This window comes from Fusarium subglutinans, assembly GCF_013396075.1.
Source record: "Fusarium subglutinans strain NRRL 66333 chromosome Unknown NRRL66333_c0000101, whole genome shotgun sequence".
Classification (NCBI taxonomy): Eukaryota; Fungi; Ascomycota; class Sordariomycetes; order Hypocreales; family Nectriaceae; genus Fusarium; species Fusarium subglutinans.
The window spans coordinates 54,574-71,112 of record NW_023502164.1 but is presented as its reverse complement, the minus strand read 5'-3'; the positions used below and the strand labels follow the sequence as shown (position 1 = coordinate 71,112).

The following is a 16,539-nucleotide window of genomic DNA, read 5'->3' as shown; positions in this document are numbered from 1 at the left end:
TTTTGCGCCTGGCCGCGTCGTCTATCCCAGTCGCAATCGCACCACTCGCCAACCACCGCTTTGCCCTTCGCCCTTTGCACCAAACAACAACAGAAGTCGCTGCGATCATATTTCGCATCTTTATTACTTGACACCAAATAATCGAAACTCGTTGCCATGCTTCTCCCATCCGCGCTGCCTTGCGATGCATCGCACTCAACCCACTCTCGACTGCAGCCTTCTCTTTTCTCGCCTCCTGCCAGCCCTCCGGCTTTCTCGTCGCACGCATCTTTTGCCAACATCATGACCACATGTCGCTCGCTCCAATCACTACTATCAACACCTGCGCCTATTATCACCAATCCTCGCCCGACTCCCTCGCTCGCCCAATTACCAACTCCACCGCTCGCCCATGCGGCGCCTCCTCTGAAGTTGCGCCTCCGCCCACGCCCACAACGCCGCGAGCCAGTTGGCCCCAAGAAGGTCACCAAGCGTGCGGCACCGCGTGCTCTCAACAAGAGGCGCCGTGCTGCCGACGAGGAGGCGGAACGCTATTCATCAGCGAGCGAGTCTGGCAACGAGTCACCATCGCGCCGCTCAACCAAGCAAGTCGCGCCCTCAACGCCAAAGCGCACGCGCATTGCCCCTGAGCAGCTTCCTCTCGGCCTCGACCGTTCTGACTTCCACAATATGCATCTTCGACAAGGCGGACATCTTCTCGGAGAGGAAGACTCCTCCGATGAAGAGGACTGGAGCGCCGAGGACGACCGTATCCTCATTGAAATCGTGCTAGAGAAGCTGAGATTGTCAAAGGCAGAATGGCAAGACTGCGCCCGAAATCTCGGCCGCGACCGTCATGCTGTCGACCGTCGCTGGAAGACGCTGTTGCTCAATGGTGACATCGGTCTCAAGTCACGACCAGGACACTAGGCAACTTCAATTGGATCTCCCACAATATTTTCTCGTACATGATTTTATACATTTGACCTTTAGCGCAAGTCTCGGCCGAGCATCATCGGTAGCGAGCAAAAAGAAAAGAGGTCTACAGGACATAACATGGGCAGTGGGCTGCCCTTGGAGTTAGATATTTTCTTCCACGTTTTGTAATGATATCCCCACGCGTGAATGCGTGTATTCAGTTTCACATTTGCTTTGTTTTGGGTCAAGAATCGGAATATGGTACTATAGAAGATATCAAGAATCTACAATGTAACGCCAAAAGTTCCGCATTTCACTTAATCTTGCCTACTGGTGTCCCATAGGTCGCAGTGAGTTTGAACACACCATCACGGTCTCCATCAGGGTTCGATATTGCGTGCGCCAGCCTCCATATATTGTTCCAATACTATTATCGTGGCTGACATGTCAGGAAATCTTATCCAAAAAAAAAAATCACATGTCAAGTGAATTATACGAGTTGGATGTTTAGGTACTGTGGAATGAAGCAAACTGGGCCAGTACATAAAAAAATACCTCTTCAGCTCATTCTTCACCCGCATGTTCAGATGCGTCGCCTATCGCCCATCCCGCATTCCTCATGGACCAGGCGCACGGTCTCTCCGGAAATCACGAACAGACCATCGAATCGGGCATCAATATACATGAGATTTGGTACTTGTCCCAATTTTCAGCATCCTAAGTCTGTTTGTACGTTTCATGCCACGAAGTCAGAGTTGAAACCTGAGTTTGGACTTGATTGTCGAGTCAGACAGTTTGATGGCTTCCACTGTTGGAAAACAAATACACACCAGGAGTATTCAGCAGATTCGGTCAATTGAAAACTGGTTGCAATGTGGGAGAATTCCCTCAAGTTTGCAAAAAACAAAAAAACAACGAAAAACGAAAAACCTTTGTACCTACCGTACTGGGCCGTCGAATTCCTGTACTTAGGTACTAAGTAGGACTTGGACGTATCACGATGTTAGAGTGAGGTGCGGATTTTATTGCACATTAGGTAGGTGACTTCAGGGTCTGTTCATTCTCGCCTTCTATCCTTCTTCCGTTGTTCGATCTCTCGCCTTTAGCGTGCGCCTGGGCCTGGGGATGGGACGGGCGGCGACGGGCCGGGACGGGGGGTACAGCTGTTGCTGGGTAACGCCAGAAAGGTTGTTTATTGTTGATGGCGAATTGAAATTAGATATTCTCCTTTTATGAGTGTCTGTTTAATGATAGTGCAGTTTCATGTGATATGAATTTCATTTAATCTCCTGGAGCATACGTTATGCTCTGATGATCTATCTATGTATGGTCCTATGCGTAGGAGTCATGGCAACACCTGAGCAATACCATGAGTTTCTAGAATCCGTAGCAATCCGTCTTGTACACCCCTTGCTTCCTGCCATGCCATGAAGTTCGTAAAAGTATTATGAGTAAACCGTACAAACCCTCTATAGCGCTGTAAAAAAAGAAAGAAGAGAAAAAGAAAAAGAAAAAGAAAAAGAAAAAGAAAAAGAAAAAGGAAAAGAAAAAGGAAAAAGAATCAACGTGCCTCGAGACACGAAACCGCCGTCATTATGGGGTTACGATGCTGGGAGGAAGACAGGGCATGAACCGTTCAAGTAAACCGTAAAATGCAACGCAAAAGCCAACGAGGTTGATACACAAGCCGCTCTGCTATGCAGCGCAGAGAATCAAGTTCTTACAATAGAGGTAGATCGTGGAGAAAAATGTGACACAATATATGCGTGTGTAGGGAAACGTGCGGGCTCTTGGACAGTTGCTCAGGAGAACATCCCCCCTTCCTAAGGAGGCGTCATTTGTTCCTCCATGAGCATCTTGCGGACCTCTGTCTCGAGGGTCTGCTCTGTCACACCGGGATCTTCGTCAGTCACAACACCAGTGACCTTGTTTGCGAGCTCGATCTTCTTCTGACAAGCTTTGTAGATGAGCTCCTCGATTGTGTTGGAAGCGATAAGTCGAATGATTTCGACTTCGCGCTTCTGACCAAGCCGATGGGCTCTGTTCTCGGCCTGGATGTCATCTTGAGGGTTGTCCGACTGGTCAAATATGATAACTTTGTTTGCAGCCGTGAGGTTGATACCTGTGCCACCTGCTCCGGTTGTGAGCAGGAACACTGGAATATCCGGGTCGTCATTGAACTCGTCAATCAGCGTCTGTCTCTCCACAACATGGGTGCTTCCCATCAAGACTTGATGCCGAATATTCTGCTGATCGAGCACTTCCTGCAGCAGCTCAATGACGCGAGAAAACTTGCTGAATACAAGGACTCGGTCACCGTTCTTCTGATACTGATTGATGAGCTCGAGAAGTTTCTTCACCTTTCCGCTGTCCATCTCAGTCTCTGGAGGGATGTCGAACTTTCCGAGAAGGCCTGGGTAGTCACGACACCAGAGGTGAAGTCCAAAATCTGAAGAGTCCTTGAGTTCTTGAATTAGATGCTTTATGTCGGGTTGACGGAGTTCATCCTGAGAAACGCTATCCATCAAGATTCGAGCCATCTTCTCAACCTTCTTGTCATCAAAATGGCGCCTGAAAAGGAGTGGGTGAAGTGCTGCCTTGCGAAGCTGCATCCAGCAATTGTTTTGGTCATTTCCGCGGCCACGGACTTTTGTGACGCGCTTGGACGGCTCAAGCTTGAACATCTCCTCGTACTCAGCATACACTTGCTTCTGGTTCTTGTCCATGTCGCAGCGGACGACATTGCAGATCTTGGAAGGCATATCTGACAAAACTTGATCTTTTCGACGCTGAAGGATGAACGGCTCCAAGATAGTTCTGGCTCGCTTAACACGCTCACTGTACAGAAAAGCACCGTTTGAAACGTCTCTGATAGTGACCTTTTGGCTAAAGATGTACTGAATGTGTTGCATACAGCCATTGAAGATAGTCGGGTTTATGAAATTGAGGAGTGAGGTCATCTCCAACAAATTGTTCTGAACAGGAGTTCCTATACAACATTAGCAAAAGCGCCCATTGAGAAGACCAGAGGTAACATACCTGTGAGGAGCATTTTCCATGATGCAGAAATACGGCGAAGATCTTTGTATATCTTGGTCTCTGGGTTTTTCATCTTGTGGCCTTCGTCAAAAATGGCAGTGTGCATTCCAATAGACTGCATAGCCTCAATATCCGCGTCGTTATTGATCTGTGAGTATGTCGCAAGCACGACGTGGAAGGCTTCAGGATCATGTTCGATCTCATATGCGATCTCAGCTCGCTCTGCCTGAGAGCCTCGGTATCCGATCACCGAGAGGTCTGGAGCAAATTTCTCAAATTCTCCTAGCCAGTTGTTGTAGGTACTTGGGGGAACGACAATGAGATTCGGCCAAGGACGATTTCCTTTTCTTCCTTTGCTCTCCTCATAATCCTGAACAAGGTGGCAAATGAGTGAAATGACTTGACAAGTCTTGCCCAGCCCCATCTCATCGGCAAGGATACAGCCTATGTTAAACTTGTAGAGGAGGGACATCCAATTAAGGCCTACAAGCTGGAAAGGTTTCATCTGGCAATATCCATCCATGTACTTGGGCTGTTGGGCAATAGGTGGGCGCACGTATCTGGGCGCGCTGATGCTTGTAGGGGTTGGAGGCAGATCGTCCGAGTTTTGGCTTCGCTCTCGCTTACTATGCCCGAACGTATCGATATCCCAGGTATCAAGCTGCTGTCTGATATCTTTTGCATCGCGGTCACACTTGCCGACAACATTGTCGATTGCAGCAACTGCATCAATAAAGACCTCGACAGCCTCCACAACATTCTCTCCAATGCTGACTTTGGAAGCCTTTCGGGCACCAGGCTTTTTACCGACGGTGACACGCCTAGCCTTGGAGATGTCATCAAAAGGTCGCTTCTCGATCATACAAGTAAGTTGCTCTTCCTTCATGCCTGTCATGGCAGCTAGTTCTTGGACGGTGCTTGTGTTGAGACAAGTCAGCACCCGATCATCCTCATCGTCTGAAGGCTCTGGCGATGCCTCCGCCTGATACGTATCCTCTTGGCCATCGTCAACAAGGTCAATAATTAGCGGATCGTCGCTTGAGGCATGGGCGGGGGGAGATGACGGGAGCGCTGGAGACGAAGGGATCGAGGTCTTTCGGAGACCTTGTACTAGTCGACGTCGGGGTTTCTTTACAGGGCTGAGGGATGCTGTGCGTGAGCGGGAGCTGGCTCGGCTCGCTGCTGCTGATGATTGGAGAGCGGCCTTGCTAATCAGACGTCTGCCAGGTTTAGTGTTGGACGCTGGCTGTTTGGACTGGTGCATTTGTCGTTCGAGATAATCCATTGCTTCTGTGAGATCGTTTTTGCATGCACTCAAAGCCTCCTTGGCCTTGTGCGAGGGCACTCTATCTCCAAAAACATGATAAATCTGCCGGAGTCTAGTCTTGATTGTCTTTTCCGAGCTCTCTGGTTCAGGATTGTACGCGAATGCCGAGATCTGTGCCTTAAACGTTGTCGGTCGAATATCGCCACGGGGAGGTGTGAGGTCGTCCTCATCGTCCGAGATGAGATTGATAGGCTCAACAGCCGGTCGCTTGTTGGTCATTGCAGGAGGAGACCGTTGCGGAGGACGAAAAAAGGTGCCGAGAGGGGCGATTCTACTACCAAGAGTGTTACCTAGAGGTGTAGGCTTTTTAGGTTGTTGGAAGGGTGATGATGCAGGAACTTCCACAATACTGCTTGCAGGAGAGGAGCTTCGCATTGGTGCAAGTCCAGGTTTCTGAAGAACTTGTGTGGGTTGTGTTGTAGTATCTCGGTCACGAAAAAAGGCGGATGGAGAGCAGGGAATCGTGTCCGTTATTTCATCGGCATCGTCAATGGTTATTATATTGCGAGCGAGCGATGGGGTGCGAGGTAGAGCGTTTGAATGCCGGATTGGCAAGGGTGAAGAGCTTCGTGCCATTATAATTGTAGGTGAATTATTAGGGGCAAACGAAACAATAGGAGTAAAAGTCGAGGCTAGCAGTACTCTGAATCGTCTAACTTAGGGCGGGGGCTGCCACTGCGAATGAACGAATTGAGCGTTTGGTCTGTTCTTCTCTGCCCTTCTTATCGTTCGGCCAACAGAAAACAGGGCACTGGATGAAAGTAGCAGGCCGGTGTCATTAAGGAGAATGCTGAATAGAAAAGGAGGAAAAAATCAAGAAAAGACAAGTTTAAAGTCGGAGAGTGAGAGATGACGGTCTTGCAAGTGCCAGGAGGATCCCAATCCAAAGTCCTGGAGGGGCGTGAAGTGAGCGAGTGAAGGTGGAGATTTTTGGAAGTGCACTCAAATCTTTAACGCGACCCGCATTAACTGCATCACGAAGTCACGTGAAAATTCAGCTTCGCGTCAGTGTCAGATGCATCAAGTGAAAGAGAAAGGTTGGAAGGAGTCAATTGAATCAGTGACGGAAGAAAACAAAAACAAAGTTGATCGGGTTGAATTGTTAGTCAGACGAATAGCGATTTTCTTTATGGGTCTCAACTTATTGTGAGAACAAAGAATCCCACACTTTCTATCTGATGGCGCGCGTTGATCATCTCGTGCTAAGTGCTTCTTAATCCTCAAACCCACTTCCTCCTACTTAACTCCTACCTTAGTCGCACGTGCAAGTAGGGGCCCACCTAGATCTAACCTTCACAGCTCAATTGAGTATCCTCAACTCGACTGCAGCACTCAAGACGATACTGCCGAGCCTAACCCTCCTCTCGTACACTCTCAAAATGGCCACTCGACGCATCGTTGCTACGGAAAAGACCTTCCTCGATAAGGATGACCCCATCGATGAGAATTCTAGTACTGCTCCTGCCGTTCCCAGGTAAGTGTTCTCTCTAGGTATTTATTTATTTACCTTATTCAAACCGCCATTATTGCCACCCATCTCATCTTGTACACTGCACTACATCGATCGCATCCATCCAAACTGACGATTTTGACAGCCAAGTCATCTACAAGCTTCTAGCATTTACTTTTGCAATGATTGTGGTCCCCATTGGTTCCTATTTCCTCACTGTTAATACCGTCTTTCGTGGTATATCTTTTCACCCAGACGTGTCATCATCAAGACTAACCACAAACAGGAAACTCTTCTCTTGCTGGTGGCTTGGCCGCCGTCTTGGCCAATGTCGTCCTTGTGGGATACATCATCGTAGCTATGAAAGAGGATCAGTCGGACAAACAAAAGCCAGAGACCAAGAAGGACAAGTAGACGCAGCGTCATATACAAAGTTGATTCACTCTTTCATAAATTTCTATCCGGCAAGATAAGAGTCTCAGGGGGCAACCGTCTCAATTATTTTCTCACGTCATCTTCATGACCGTGCCTCGCTAGCTTGGGCGGACCATCATGTCTGGATGACCTTCCCAGCCACGTGTATATGCTATGTACGTCTCAAGTGTGAGTATAATTAATGATGATTGTGGTGGTAGATCCATCCTCTGCCCTGCTCCTCAGGGATACCCTCAAAAGGGTTGGCTACACAAGGCCTAACCTGCCAACGCCTCGTACAGTTCCGTTTGCTAATGTACCATTCCGTAACAAAACTCAATGCTTCGCCTTATTCCACAGGGGAAAATAAACCATGTCGTCACAACTGTAAACCAATCTGACCCAAGCTAAACAGTATCTGCCGCTCTGCCCTAGAAGAGGGACGAATCACGAGGCATGGCAGCATACTCCGGGGGTCCATCGCGAAAAAAAAATCGTCGAATAGTACAGGCGCTTTAAGTACTGTTCAATCGTGCCATTCGACGATGAATATCAAAGAAAACGGGTATCGACAAATGAAAGTAGTTGCATAATAAGGTTTGTTTCGTGTGCGTGTCAAACGTTGACAGTCATTACTGAACCGTTGGCTTTTCAAGAGTTTTTGCTGAACCTACGAGAAAACCAACTCTTGCGCTTGTCCCCGCCTGCTGCTTGTTGAGGTTGGTGTGTTGACTGTTGAGTCGATGTCCTCCTTAAAAGGGTATTCTTCTGTTTCGGCGGTGGAATCGAGGCCTGAGCCTGTGTCGAAGGAGATTGCGAATGCGAAGGAGGAGGTGGTTGAGGTTGTCCCTCATTGTTCGCACCAGAACCAGATGCTGGCCAAGGGCGTGACTGGTAGGGCTGCTGAGGCTGATATGAGCCGGACGCATACTCATTGAAGGGTTCGCGGCGCTTAGCCGGCGTCGTCCGATCGATTGAGCTGTTGTCGCTGCTCGTAGGGTCTGTCTGATAGCCTGCGTGATCCGAATTGCCACTACCCGCAGCAGAAGTCACCGTCTCGTATGATCGGTCCTTGTGGGGGAGAGGATAGATATTCTGATCGTGGCCGCTCTGGTACTGTGGCTCAGACTGCATTCTAGACATCCGTTGCCGAGATGGACCAGTGCCAATGCCATTGCTATAAGCTTGCCCATCGAAGTAGTTGCTTCGGGTAGACCCATTCTCAAATTGATTCTCCGGTCTAAAGGAAACGGGGCGATTGTTGTAGTAGTTGTCGCGAGGGAAGCGAGGCTGACTGTTATAAGAACTATTCCGCTTGTTCCAGTTGGCCTGTGAATCCGTTTCTGTGCGGTGTTAATAAGTTGACTGAATCTGATGCAAGACATCTGACTTACCCGCTCTGTAGAGAGACTTGCGTGAGTAACCACCATCGATGGCGGCCTCGAAACTACGGATAGTGTCTAATGGGCGCTCCCATCTGTTCCGAGTCGGGTTGGATTTGTCGGGATCCGCTATATGAGTTGTCAGTGGTGTCATGTTGTTTATGCTAACGAGTCTACCCACCGATAGAGTTGCCGAAGGCATCCTTGTGTTGCATGGACCGCAAAGGGGCAAAATTCGACTCGGTCATCATGGCAGCGATGGCAGCTGGTGTAGCGTTAGTATGTGACCTCAACTTCCTGTTGCAGACTCAGGAGACGTCCTAACATACATGGCTCTGCTTCGCTTATAGCTAACGTGGGGTCCGCTTTGCTATGTAAACGCTTCGCTTCCTTCTCGGCGTGGGTTTCTTGCAAGTCCTTGCTACCAGAACTCTTATGCGACTTTTGAGAATGAAAGCTGAAGGTTCGGTTGTGGGCTGGCGGATTCTGCGAACCTTTGCGCGGCGAGACAGGGGCAGTCTGTTGATATTGCTGCTGTTGATGATCCTGCGCCGTATAATTCGACGGCGGCGATGGATATTGGCGATATTGTTCAGTGGAGGTAGCCATGGTCGCGGCGCTTGGGGGGACGACTGTTTTATTTGACGTGGTGCTTGGCCGCAATGGATCTCAGAAAGGCCCTGGCTTGGCGATTAGAGTCTCAGCGTGATAAGGCGGGTGGAGAGTTGCAGGCAATCGACCGATGCGATGGGGATTGTGGATAAGAAACTGGAGATTGCAAGGAGCAATGCGGTCGGGGAGAAAAGACCGAAAGCCAGACCAAACGGCGACTAGCAAGGAAGAGCAGGAATTATCGTGGATCCTGGGACGAATATATTGGGAGTGGAGATTTATTAAGAGTTGCTGGCGTAGAAGGCTGTGATGAGAGGCTGGGCTTTCGAGCAATAGTGTGGCCCGGTTGCGTCGGAGTTTGGGGGTACGTATCGTATCAGAAAAGATCCCAGTAGATAGGTGCTTGGGGAAGGGGTGGGGATGGCTCGTGGGCGGGCGCCTGCACTGTAAGAGAAGAGCTAGGAGCCAGGTACCACAGGATTTATGAAGAACGAGTGGCTAAGGAGACAGGGCGATGATACCGTACTCTGCACGCCAAAGTGAGGTGAGAGGTGAGAGGTTTGATGTGTCGCCGGTGGCTACGGGTGTTTCTGACTCCGTACGCGGGACAATGTGATCATTCGTTGGCACTGTGGTCTTGGCCTGGACTGGTACTTTAATTTTGAACAACCGGATAACGGCGCAAGAGAACGATGCGATGTATATCTGTAGAAAGGCACTGAGCTCTTGCCCTTGTCACTGGCCGTGAAGCAGTCCAATAAATGTGACCGGAATGTGGGAAAGCGAGTCGCTATTTTCTTTATCAGGCCGCGTTCAAATGCGAGCTAGAGCGGCGCCGGGTGCGTTTTGATGCTAATGCCTGCGGCTGCGTGATAATGATGTGGGATCGGCGTACTGGGGGCTGATCCTCGTAAAGTGACTGCCGTTTTTTGGTCTGCTTGTTGTTTCTTTGGCAGTGCCTGAGTATGGAGCTTATCCCCTTTCGTCTTTGATTGGTCTTTTTTTATCACTTTGTTGGGGTATCCGTCGGAGAAGGGATCTTCGAAAAAGTCCAGTGCTTCGTGGGTGCTTGGCTTGGGCGATTACTCGTTTGGTTTCTTTTTTCCTTTTGCCTTTTCTTGACGTCACTATTAATTAGAAAACTTCTAGTGTCGGCTGGCGTGAAGTTCAGGGGAATTGAGCCGTGCCACGTTGAAACTGATCGGAAGAATCGTCCGGAGTGGCTTGCTGCTGAGACTCTTTAGTGCTCGTTTTTGATGGACAGGGGTCCGGTCGATAGTGGGCCTCGCGTGTTATCGAGTCGCTAAAAAAGGTGACGGAACGGAGTTGGAAATTTCTCAGAGGCCAGGGGCAACGAAGATTGTTGATGGAGCCAGCCAGGGGATTCGACTGGATATCGAGCTAATACCGCAAAGCCAGATGCAGTTTGCTGGAAATCTGGGGATATCCGACGTGCAAGAAGCGTTGATTTATTAGTGGGATCCTGCTCGTTGATCAATTACTCGTGAATGCGCAGGTGAGATGTCTAGGTAGGTAGGTTCTTGATAGGTTCTTGAATAGCGATCTGCCCCTATAGATGGGTTCGAATCGATGATAGCTTCAACGCAAACCAGTAAACGAAAGACAACCAAGAGCAAGCAGAGGAAGCGAGAGTGAGGATGCGAGGACTTTGCTTGGTGAAAAGTGAGGAAGCTTTTTAGGAAGAGTGAAGGAGGAAACTACGTAGAGGCCAAGAGGGGTTTAAGTGAGGTGATATGCTTCTATTAAAGGCTGATAGTAGGGCACCTCCCCATCGGTCGGGATGGCATGTTCGTGTTTAAGTTGGTAGGAATCGGCTTCGTCGCAGCTTCCGTATTCGCCGACTCCATTATGAAAACCAACTAAAGGAACGATTTGGTGCTCAACACCACACCGGTATTGGTATAGATGAACAATTGATACACAGACTAGGGCCAGTTGGAGGCGATTGCATACGCGTACAACTTCAACATTGCAGCATGGAGCCTCTACGACTGCCGAAACTGTCTGCATCAGATCTCGAGCAGCACCTTTTGAAGACGGGAGCCTACCTCAGGTAGAGAGGCCTTCCCTAGGCCATACTCGGAGAGTATCGAGATACACCGGATCACCAGGTCATGACGCGTCGTTTCCTCTTCCTCCCCGGCTACTGCTGCAGTGACGGCCACGACATTCATACGGGCTCTCTACATACAGTACATCTGCATCTGCATCTGCATCTGTTGCTTACCATTTACGAGGATACAGGAGCTTTGTGGCCCAATGGGGGAGAATAATAGCTGCAGAGTTGCAGCCGCTTGCACCAAAGTTTGGTACCTTGAATTCTCATTCGAGGCTAATAATTCAGTTACCACCCTGTGTAGCTGATGATGTTGGCTTTTACAGTGAAAACCGTAATCGTCGTCAGCCGGAGGCTAAGCCATTAAACTCAATGGCTCCTCCAATAGACACTGGACGGTACCACCCCGTCAGGTATCCCACTTTATGCAGAGTACCGAGTACACATTCTAACGTTAGTACCTTAGTTGATTATACCTATTTGCAGAAAGTTGGTCTCGACCGACCAAAGCCAAGAACCATCATGGGCATCTGGATGGCGCTATTGATGCCATGCCACGTCTTGACTTCTGAGGCTCCGTGTTTGTGCATGAATACCTGATCAGATGCATTTTTGTCCCATGTTGTGAGAGCTGAACTGAGTTGAGCTGTAGCCTGTGGTGTGAGCCAAGGTGCAATGCAGCACAACAAAGGGGAGCACTAGACTCTAGAGTTAGGTACCTGGTAAGTAGGTAGGAAAAGGTGGTCGGTCGGTCGACAGCATAGGCTCTTGAAAGGCAGGGGAGGCTGGGGAGCTGGGAATGGAGCCCTAGCAACTAACCACCGCCTGTTATAGGCCTCTCTCAGCAATTCCCAGGTCATCTTGACGTTGTCGATGGGTTGTCTCGCCCCCGTTTTATCTCGTGTTAGTGGCTCCCACACACCATCTCTGGTGTTGTCTCTTCGACATGGCGCATAGATCCATCATGATATGGTACGGTGCGGTACCGATACTTATTATGTCGGGTACAAGCTCAGCCACATCTAAGGTTCCCATTTTGAATCTCGATGCTTCCTTCTGATCGGCCCTTTGTCCAACTTGGCTTAGACGCTGCACAAACGCCATTTTTGTGAAAAACTTGCTGTCAGTCTTTATGCAAAGCCCCAGCGAATAAGGCACAAGATCCAGGCTCGTTTAGTTGCTTGGCTACGAGGACGACACCCTACCAACCCTCCACGAGTTGATAGACTTGCTAAGTCAGCGTGCCGGACTCTTGATCACTCCAACCCCCAGGGTATGATACCCCAGTCGATGGATATTGAGCAAGGCCTGAAGGCGAGGATCTGGACTGCGTATATATGGCATTTTTCTCTTGTCGAATTGCCTATCCTGTGATGGGATTCGTGTTTCTACTAAATGGGACAAGTTTCAAGATAGGGTCTGCAAAATAGGTGCCAAAACAAAAAAAACCAAGTTGAGACGATCAATGCTGAGTTTTCGTGTAGGCTAAAATAGAGCGGCGGCTTATTATAGGTTGTGATTGATATAGGGCTCCTACTGTACGTCGCGAATACATCTCAGGAGCTGACGATAGTAGAGCTGGTATTGGAACATAGACCCGATTCTACTCTGGTCTGCCCTGATTATCCCCCAACTCCGCCCATTGAAACACACTTGCTAACGAAGAGTGACAGGATCTGAACCTTGATTTTTCGTTGTAAGACATTCGTCGTTGAACACAATGCCTTGAACTCAAAATACCTGTATTTCCTATGGTTGGCCGGCTTTTCCGGCTGGGCCCCAACGCAATGCATAATGCGCCGTTATCCAGACAGGCCATACGATCCTTCTTGCTATTTGATGATACTGAGTTTGGTTCTGGCTTTGCTTGGCTCGCCTCAGATAATATGCCTGAGTGAATCAAGCTGCAGTTATCATGCATGGTTTTGATCTTGCTAGCCGGCGTAACGACAACCATCCTCCTCGAGGTTGGAACGGTAAAAATACGCCGTCCGTGGAGGAAAAAGAGCAGTAGTTGTATGGCCTCTACATAGTATACAGTCGGAATATTTTCCATAAATTACGAATACTCATATCCAGCCCGTCCCGTTTCAACGGCAACGGTTTTGCCCTGGCAACTTGTTTTCCGAGAACCTTCACAATGTGAACAGTGTAGGGCTTGAACTTACACAGATTGATCCGACCGCCGCCAATGCATCTTTCAGTGGAAGGTAATTGGATCTGCTCTGACGGGATATTGCCGCGGCGAATGACTGGTCAGTATTGATATCACCGCTATTGCATTCCGTATATGTGTTATCCTATGCTGTGAAACTGCTGCACTAGGCCTTTGCTTTGATATTGATACTTGGGTTGATATGATCATAGAAAACCCCCTTCCTCTTCCCGAACATATCATTCATACCTCAGTTACCTGAACTTCAGGCCCTACTGACGACGGTGTTGCCAAATGCTCAGTTCGCGATACTGGAATGAGAGTCTAGAATGAGTTGGGGTGTGAATATACAGTTTACTTACGTCTGATTCTCCTAGAGCTGACAAGTTCCTCATGCAGACTCTACAAGAGGACTGTTCGAACCGCTCTGGTTTACATGCGAGGTTCGCTACATGTTGCTAGGTGGTACGAGTACGAGTCTTGAACATGGAATATTCGACTCAACATCGTTGACCAAGGATGTCGGATTTGTATTCGCTTTTCACTCCCCTCTACAGCATGTCCAACACTTCTCACATCTTCAAGCATTGTTGTGATTATTTATCAATGGTGATATGCTTCGCTTCAGCGTACCGAGGCTGTGTGACAATAACGTGTTGTGTCCTTAACATTATCTTGAATACATTGGCCGAGCCACCTCTGTCGGAAGCATCTGGGTCACTGGTCTCTGCTGATTCAAGTAGATACACAATGTGGCCAGGATTGGTAGGTGGGTAGAAGCAGGAGGCGAGTGGAATACGGTCACAAAGTTATGGCATATCACGAACAGTATGGCAGTGTATCACATTACATATAACACTTGGAGGCAACCCGACGCAGGTATCCGAGTCTGTGTAGCAGTGGGATGGGGAACGAGTTGAGCCATCAGAGGTTGTTGTGATGTGTTGTTTCAAAAGCAGTTTCCGATTCATCATAAGACGCCGACCATGGCTCAAAACTTCCCCGCACGAGTCAAATCACAATCCAGCTTTCAGGAACGCTGTGTACTGCCGTAATAGAGGCCCTGGACCTGGCATTCATCAATGATTCGCTTGTACCCTATTCACGACCGTAGCCGAACACCGGTCCCGAATCCCAACCACCAAAAAGTATTCCATCGCTGAAGCCCCTCCCAGTGGACAGCCCTGGGCGAGATCGAGTTCCGCCAACCATTTCATGAAAGGGGAATGAAGTTGTATCATCAAGACGAAGGTGCTCAGGTGTGCAGAGCCTTTTCGGGGGTTGGGATTTGACGTCTTTTTTGAATTCAATGCCTCAAAGCAAGGCAATATGTTTTATCCTTGCCTCGACCAATGCAGCCAAATGAGAACCGCCCTCACTACCAACTCCAGCCCGAAGCCCTTTTTTTATATCGACGAAGGGTACAACATGACACGAACGGAAGCACCGAAAGACTTGGTGGGAAGGGGGGAGGTGAACTTGGCGCGAACGACGCCAGAGTTTCCTGCAGAGACAAGTTAGATGATTATTCATGCCGTCGTTCACAGGGTCAAGTATTAATTACCGTGTGGTCGGGTGACCTTGCCCCAGATCACGCGGATCTTGGTGCCGCGGATCTCCTTCTGGCCCCGGTAGACGAAAGCAACCTTCTTGCCGAGATAGAAGCTATCACGAATGTCAGTATCTAGACCGACTTGGAACATCCCACACATGTTGACGTACTTGGCGGCGTTGGTATCATCAACACCCTCAATCTTGATCAGGCTGGTAGCAGGGCGGGTGGTGTGACGAGAGCGCTGGTAGCTCAGGTGACGTCCCCTAAACCAATATCGTCAGTCCAAAATTCTATCGCTCGTTGTGTTCGTGCCGTGGCTTCGCGGAATATCGATATCGAAAATTCTCAAGAGTGCGCACTTGTCTGGGCAAGTACGTCCTTCTTATATCGCATGCGTGATGGACTGGCTGGCAGGAGGGTTTACTCACTTGACGTATACTATAGGCAAAGTCAGCAACGAATTCATCGATATTCAGATTTCCAGATTTGCGAGTCGAGCCCAGTCGGTGTGTGCCCGTCGCTTCTCTGGCGGGGGGGAATAAACTCACGTCGGTGTCCGGCTTCTGAAGGCATCTTGACTGTGGTATGACTTCCGTCCTCTCAAACAACCTGCGGTTAGTAGATAGCTGATTGTTTGAACGAAAGACCTTCGCGTTGGTGAGGTGCGTGTTTGGTGATTGATCTGTGGAGTGGGGAAGGTGCGCCAATCGCACTTTCTTGGTCAACCCTAGAAATCACGTGCTGAACCACTTGCGGCGGACAAGAAGTGGCTGCTGTGGCTAGTGCATTCACGATTTCGATGAACGTATTGTTTTTAACAGATATCTCATAGTAAGTTCTAGCAGTTAAACCAGTAACTAATCCAAGAAGAAAATATCCTGGGCTGATCCTGGGTGACAAACATGAATCTGGATCAATTGTGTCTGGAAAGCACTTCGTTGTATAATGCTTTAATCGGTGAACGTGGTGCCAGCATTCCCATTATCATTGTCTTGTAAATTGTCCTTGCGTATGAGCGTGGAGGTACCTAGTGGCAATACTGGTCCAGCCTGAGCCTAGATACCTACTTACTAATAAGGTAGGCCTGGACGTCAAGCACCATTTGAAGCTCTCTTCAGATCTCAAGTGGCACGTTGACGCGAGAATCTTAACAATGTTGACTCTCCTAGCTCTCTGTGGCTGTCTAGAATATATTTCAAGTACCATGCCATAAATTCCCTCAAGACAGCTCACTACATTCGATTAACCGGACTTGTTGGTTATTAGAAGTTGCATGGAATCATTTCCTGCATTTACCTTTTCCGCCCCAATGATTTCATGGTGAAGGTTTGGGGTTTAGGTAGGTCTAGTAGTTAAAGCCGACACCGGGGAGAGAGGGGCCGAGCAGGCGCTCTCGTGGATCCTGGCACCGAACTGGTTCGGAATTTGGTGTCCGATCAAGGCAGGTCAGGATGAGCTCACCATTTTTATACATTTAAGTTCTTTTTATTTTATGTTGAGCGAAGAGGAGGAAATAATATCTTGGGCATGCTAACGGCTAGGTATACAATGACTAGGTAGGTGCCTGTTGCAATTCTATATGTCTTTGGTCTGTCATTTATTGTTAACACCTTATATACCTGATTACTAAG

At 48.8% G+C, this 16,539-nt stretch overlaps 5 protein-coding genes across 5 annotated transcripts; 2 read left to right on the top strand and 3 right to left on the bottom strand.

Annotated features, from left to right (window-relative positions):
• Positions 1 to 156: 156 nt before the first annotated feature.
• FSUBG_7782 (DNA-binding protein) lies at positions 157 to 909 on the top strand (the record flags this gene model as incomplete). The annotated part of the gene is made up of 1 exon (XM_036686121.1): positions 157 to 909. The coding sequence occupies one exon, from the start codon at positions 157 to 159 to the stop codon at positions 907 to 909; it is 753 nt and encodes a 250-aa protein (XP_036536704.1).
• Positions 910 to 2,720: 1,811 nt separating this feature from the next.
• On the bottom strand, positions 2,721 to 5,839 carry FSUBG_7781 (helicase of the Snf2 Rad54 family; the record flags this gene model as incomplete). Its single annotated transcript, XM_036686120.1, has 2 exons — positions 2,721 to 3,886; positions 3,937 to 5,839. The coding sequence occupies 2 exons, from the start codon at positions 5,837 to 5,839 to the stop codon at positions 2,721 to 2,723; spliced, it is 3,069 nt and encodes a 1,022-aa protein (XP_036536703.1).
• An 803-nt stretch (positions 5,840 to 6,642) lies between these two features.
• Positions 6,643 to 7,127, top strand: FSUBG_7780 (vacuolar ATPase assembly integral membrane VMA21; the record flags this gene model as incomplete). Its single annotated transcript, XM_036686119.1, has 3 exons — positions 6,643 to 6,737; positions 6,859 to 6,950; positions 7,000 to 7,127. The coding sequence occupies 3 exons, from the start codon at positions 6,643 to 6,645 to the stop codon at positions 7,125 to 7,127; spliced, it is 315 nt and encodes a 104-aa protein (XP_036536702.1).
• Positions 7,128 to 7,778: 651 nt separating this feature from the next.
• FSUBG_7779 (uncharacterized protein) lies at positions 7,779 to 9,118 on the bottom strand (the record flags this gene model as incomplete). Its single annotated transcript, XM_036686117.1, has 4 exons — positions 7,779 to 8,470; positions 8,522 to 8,638; positions 8,691 to 8,774; positions 8,839 to 9,118. 4 exons carry the CDS (start codon positions 9,116 to 9,118, stop codon positions 7,779 to 7,781), a joined length of 1,173 nt encoding a protein of 390 aa, XP_036536701.1.
• Positions 9,119 to 14,759: 5,641 nt separating this feature from the next.
• FSUBG_7778 (RPL33B) lies at positions 14,760 to 15,481 on the bottom strand (the record flags this gene model as incomplete). Its single annotated transcript, XM_036686116.1, has 4 exons — positions 14,760 to 14,857; positions 14,918 to 15,171; positions 15,337 to 15,346; positions 15,457 to 15,481. 4 exons carry the CDS (start codon positions 15,479 to 15,481, stop codon positions 14,760 to 14,762), a joined length of 387 nt encoding a protein of 128 aa, XP_036536700.1.
• Positions 15,482 to 16,539: the final 1,058 nt, after the last annotated feature.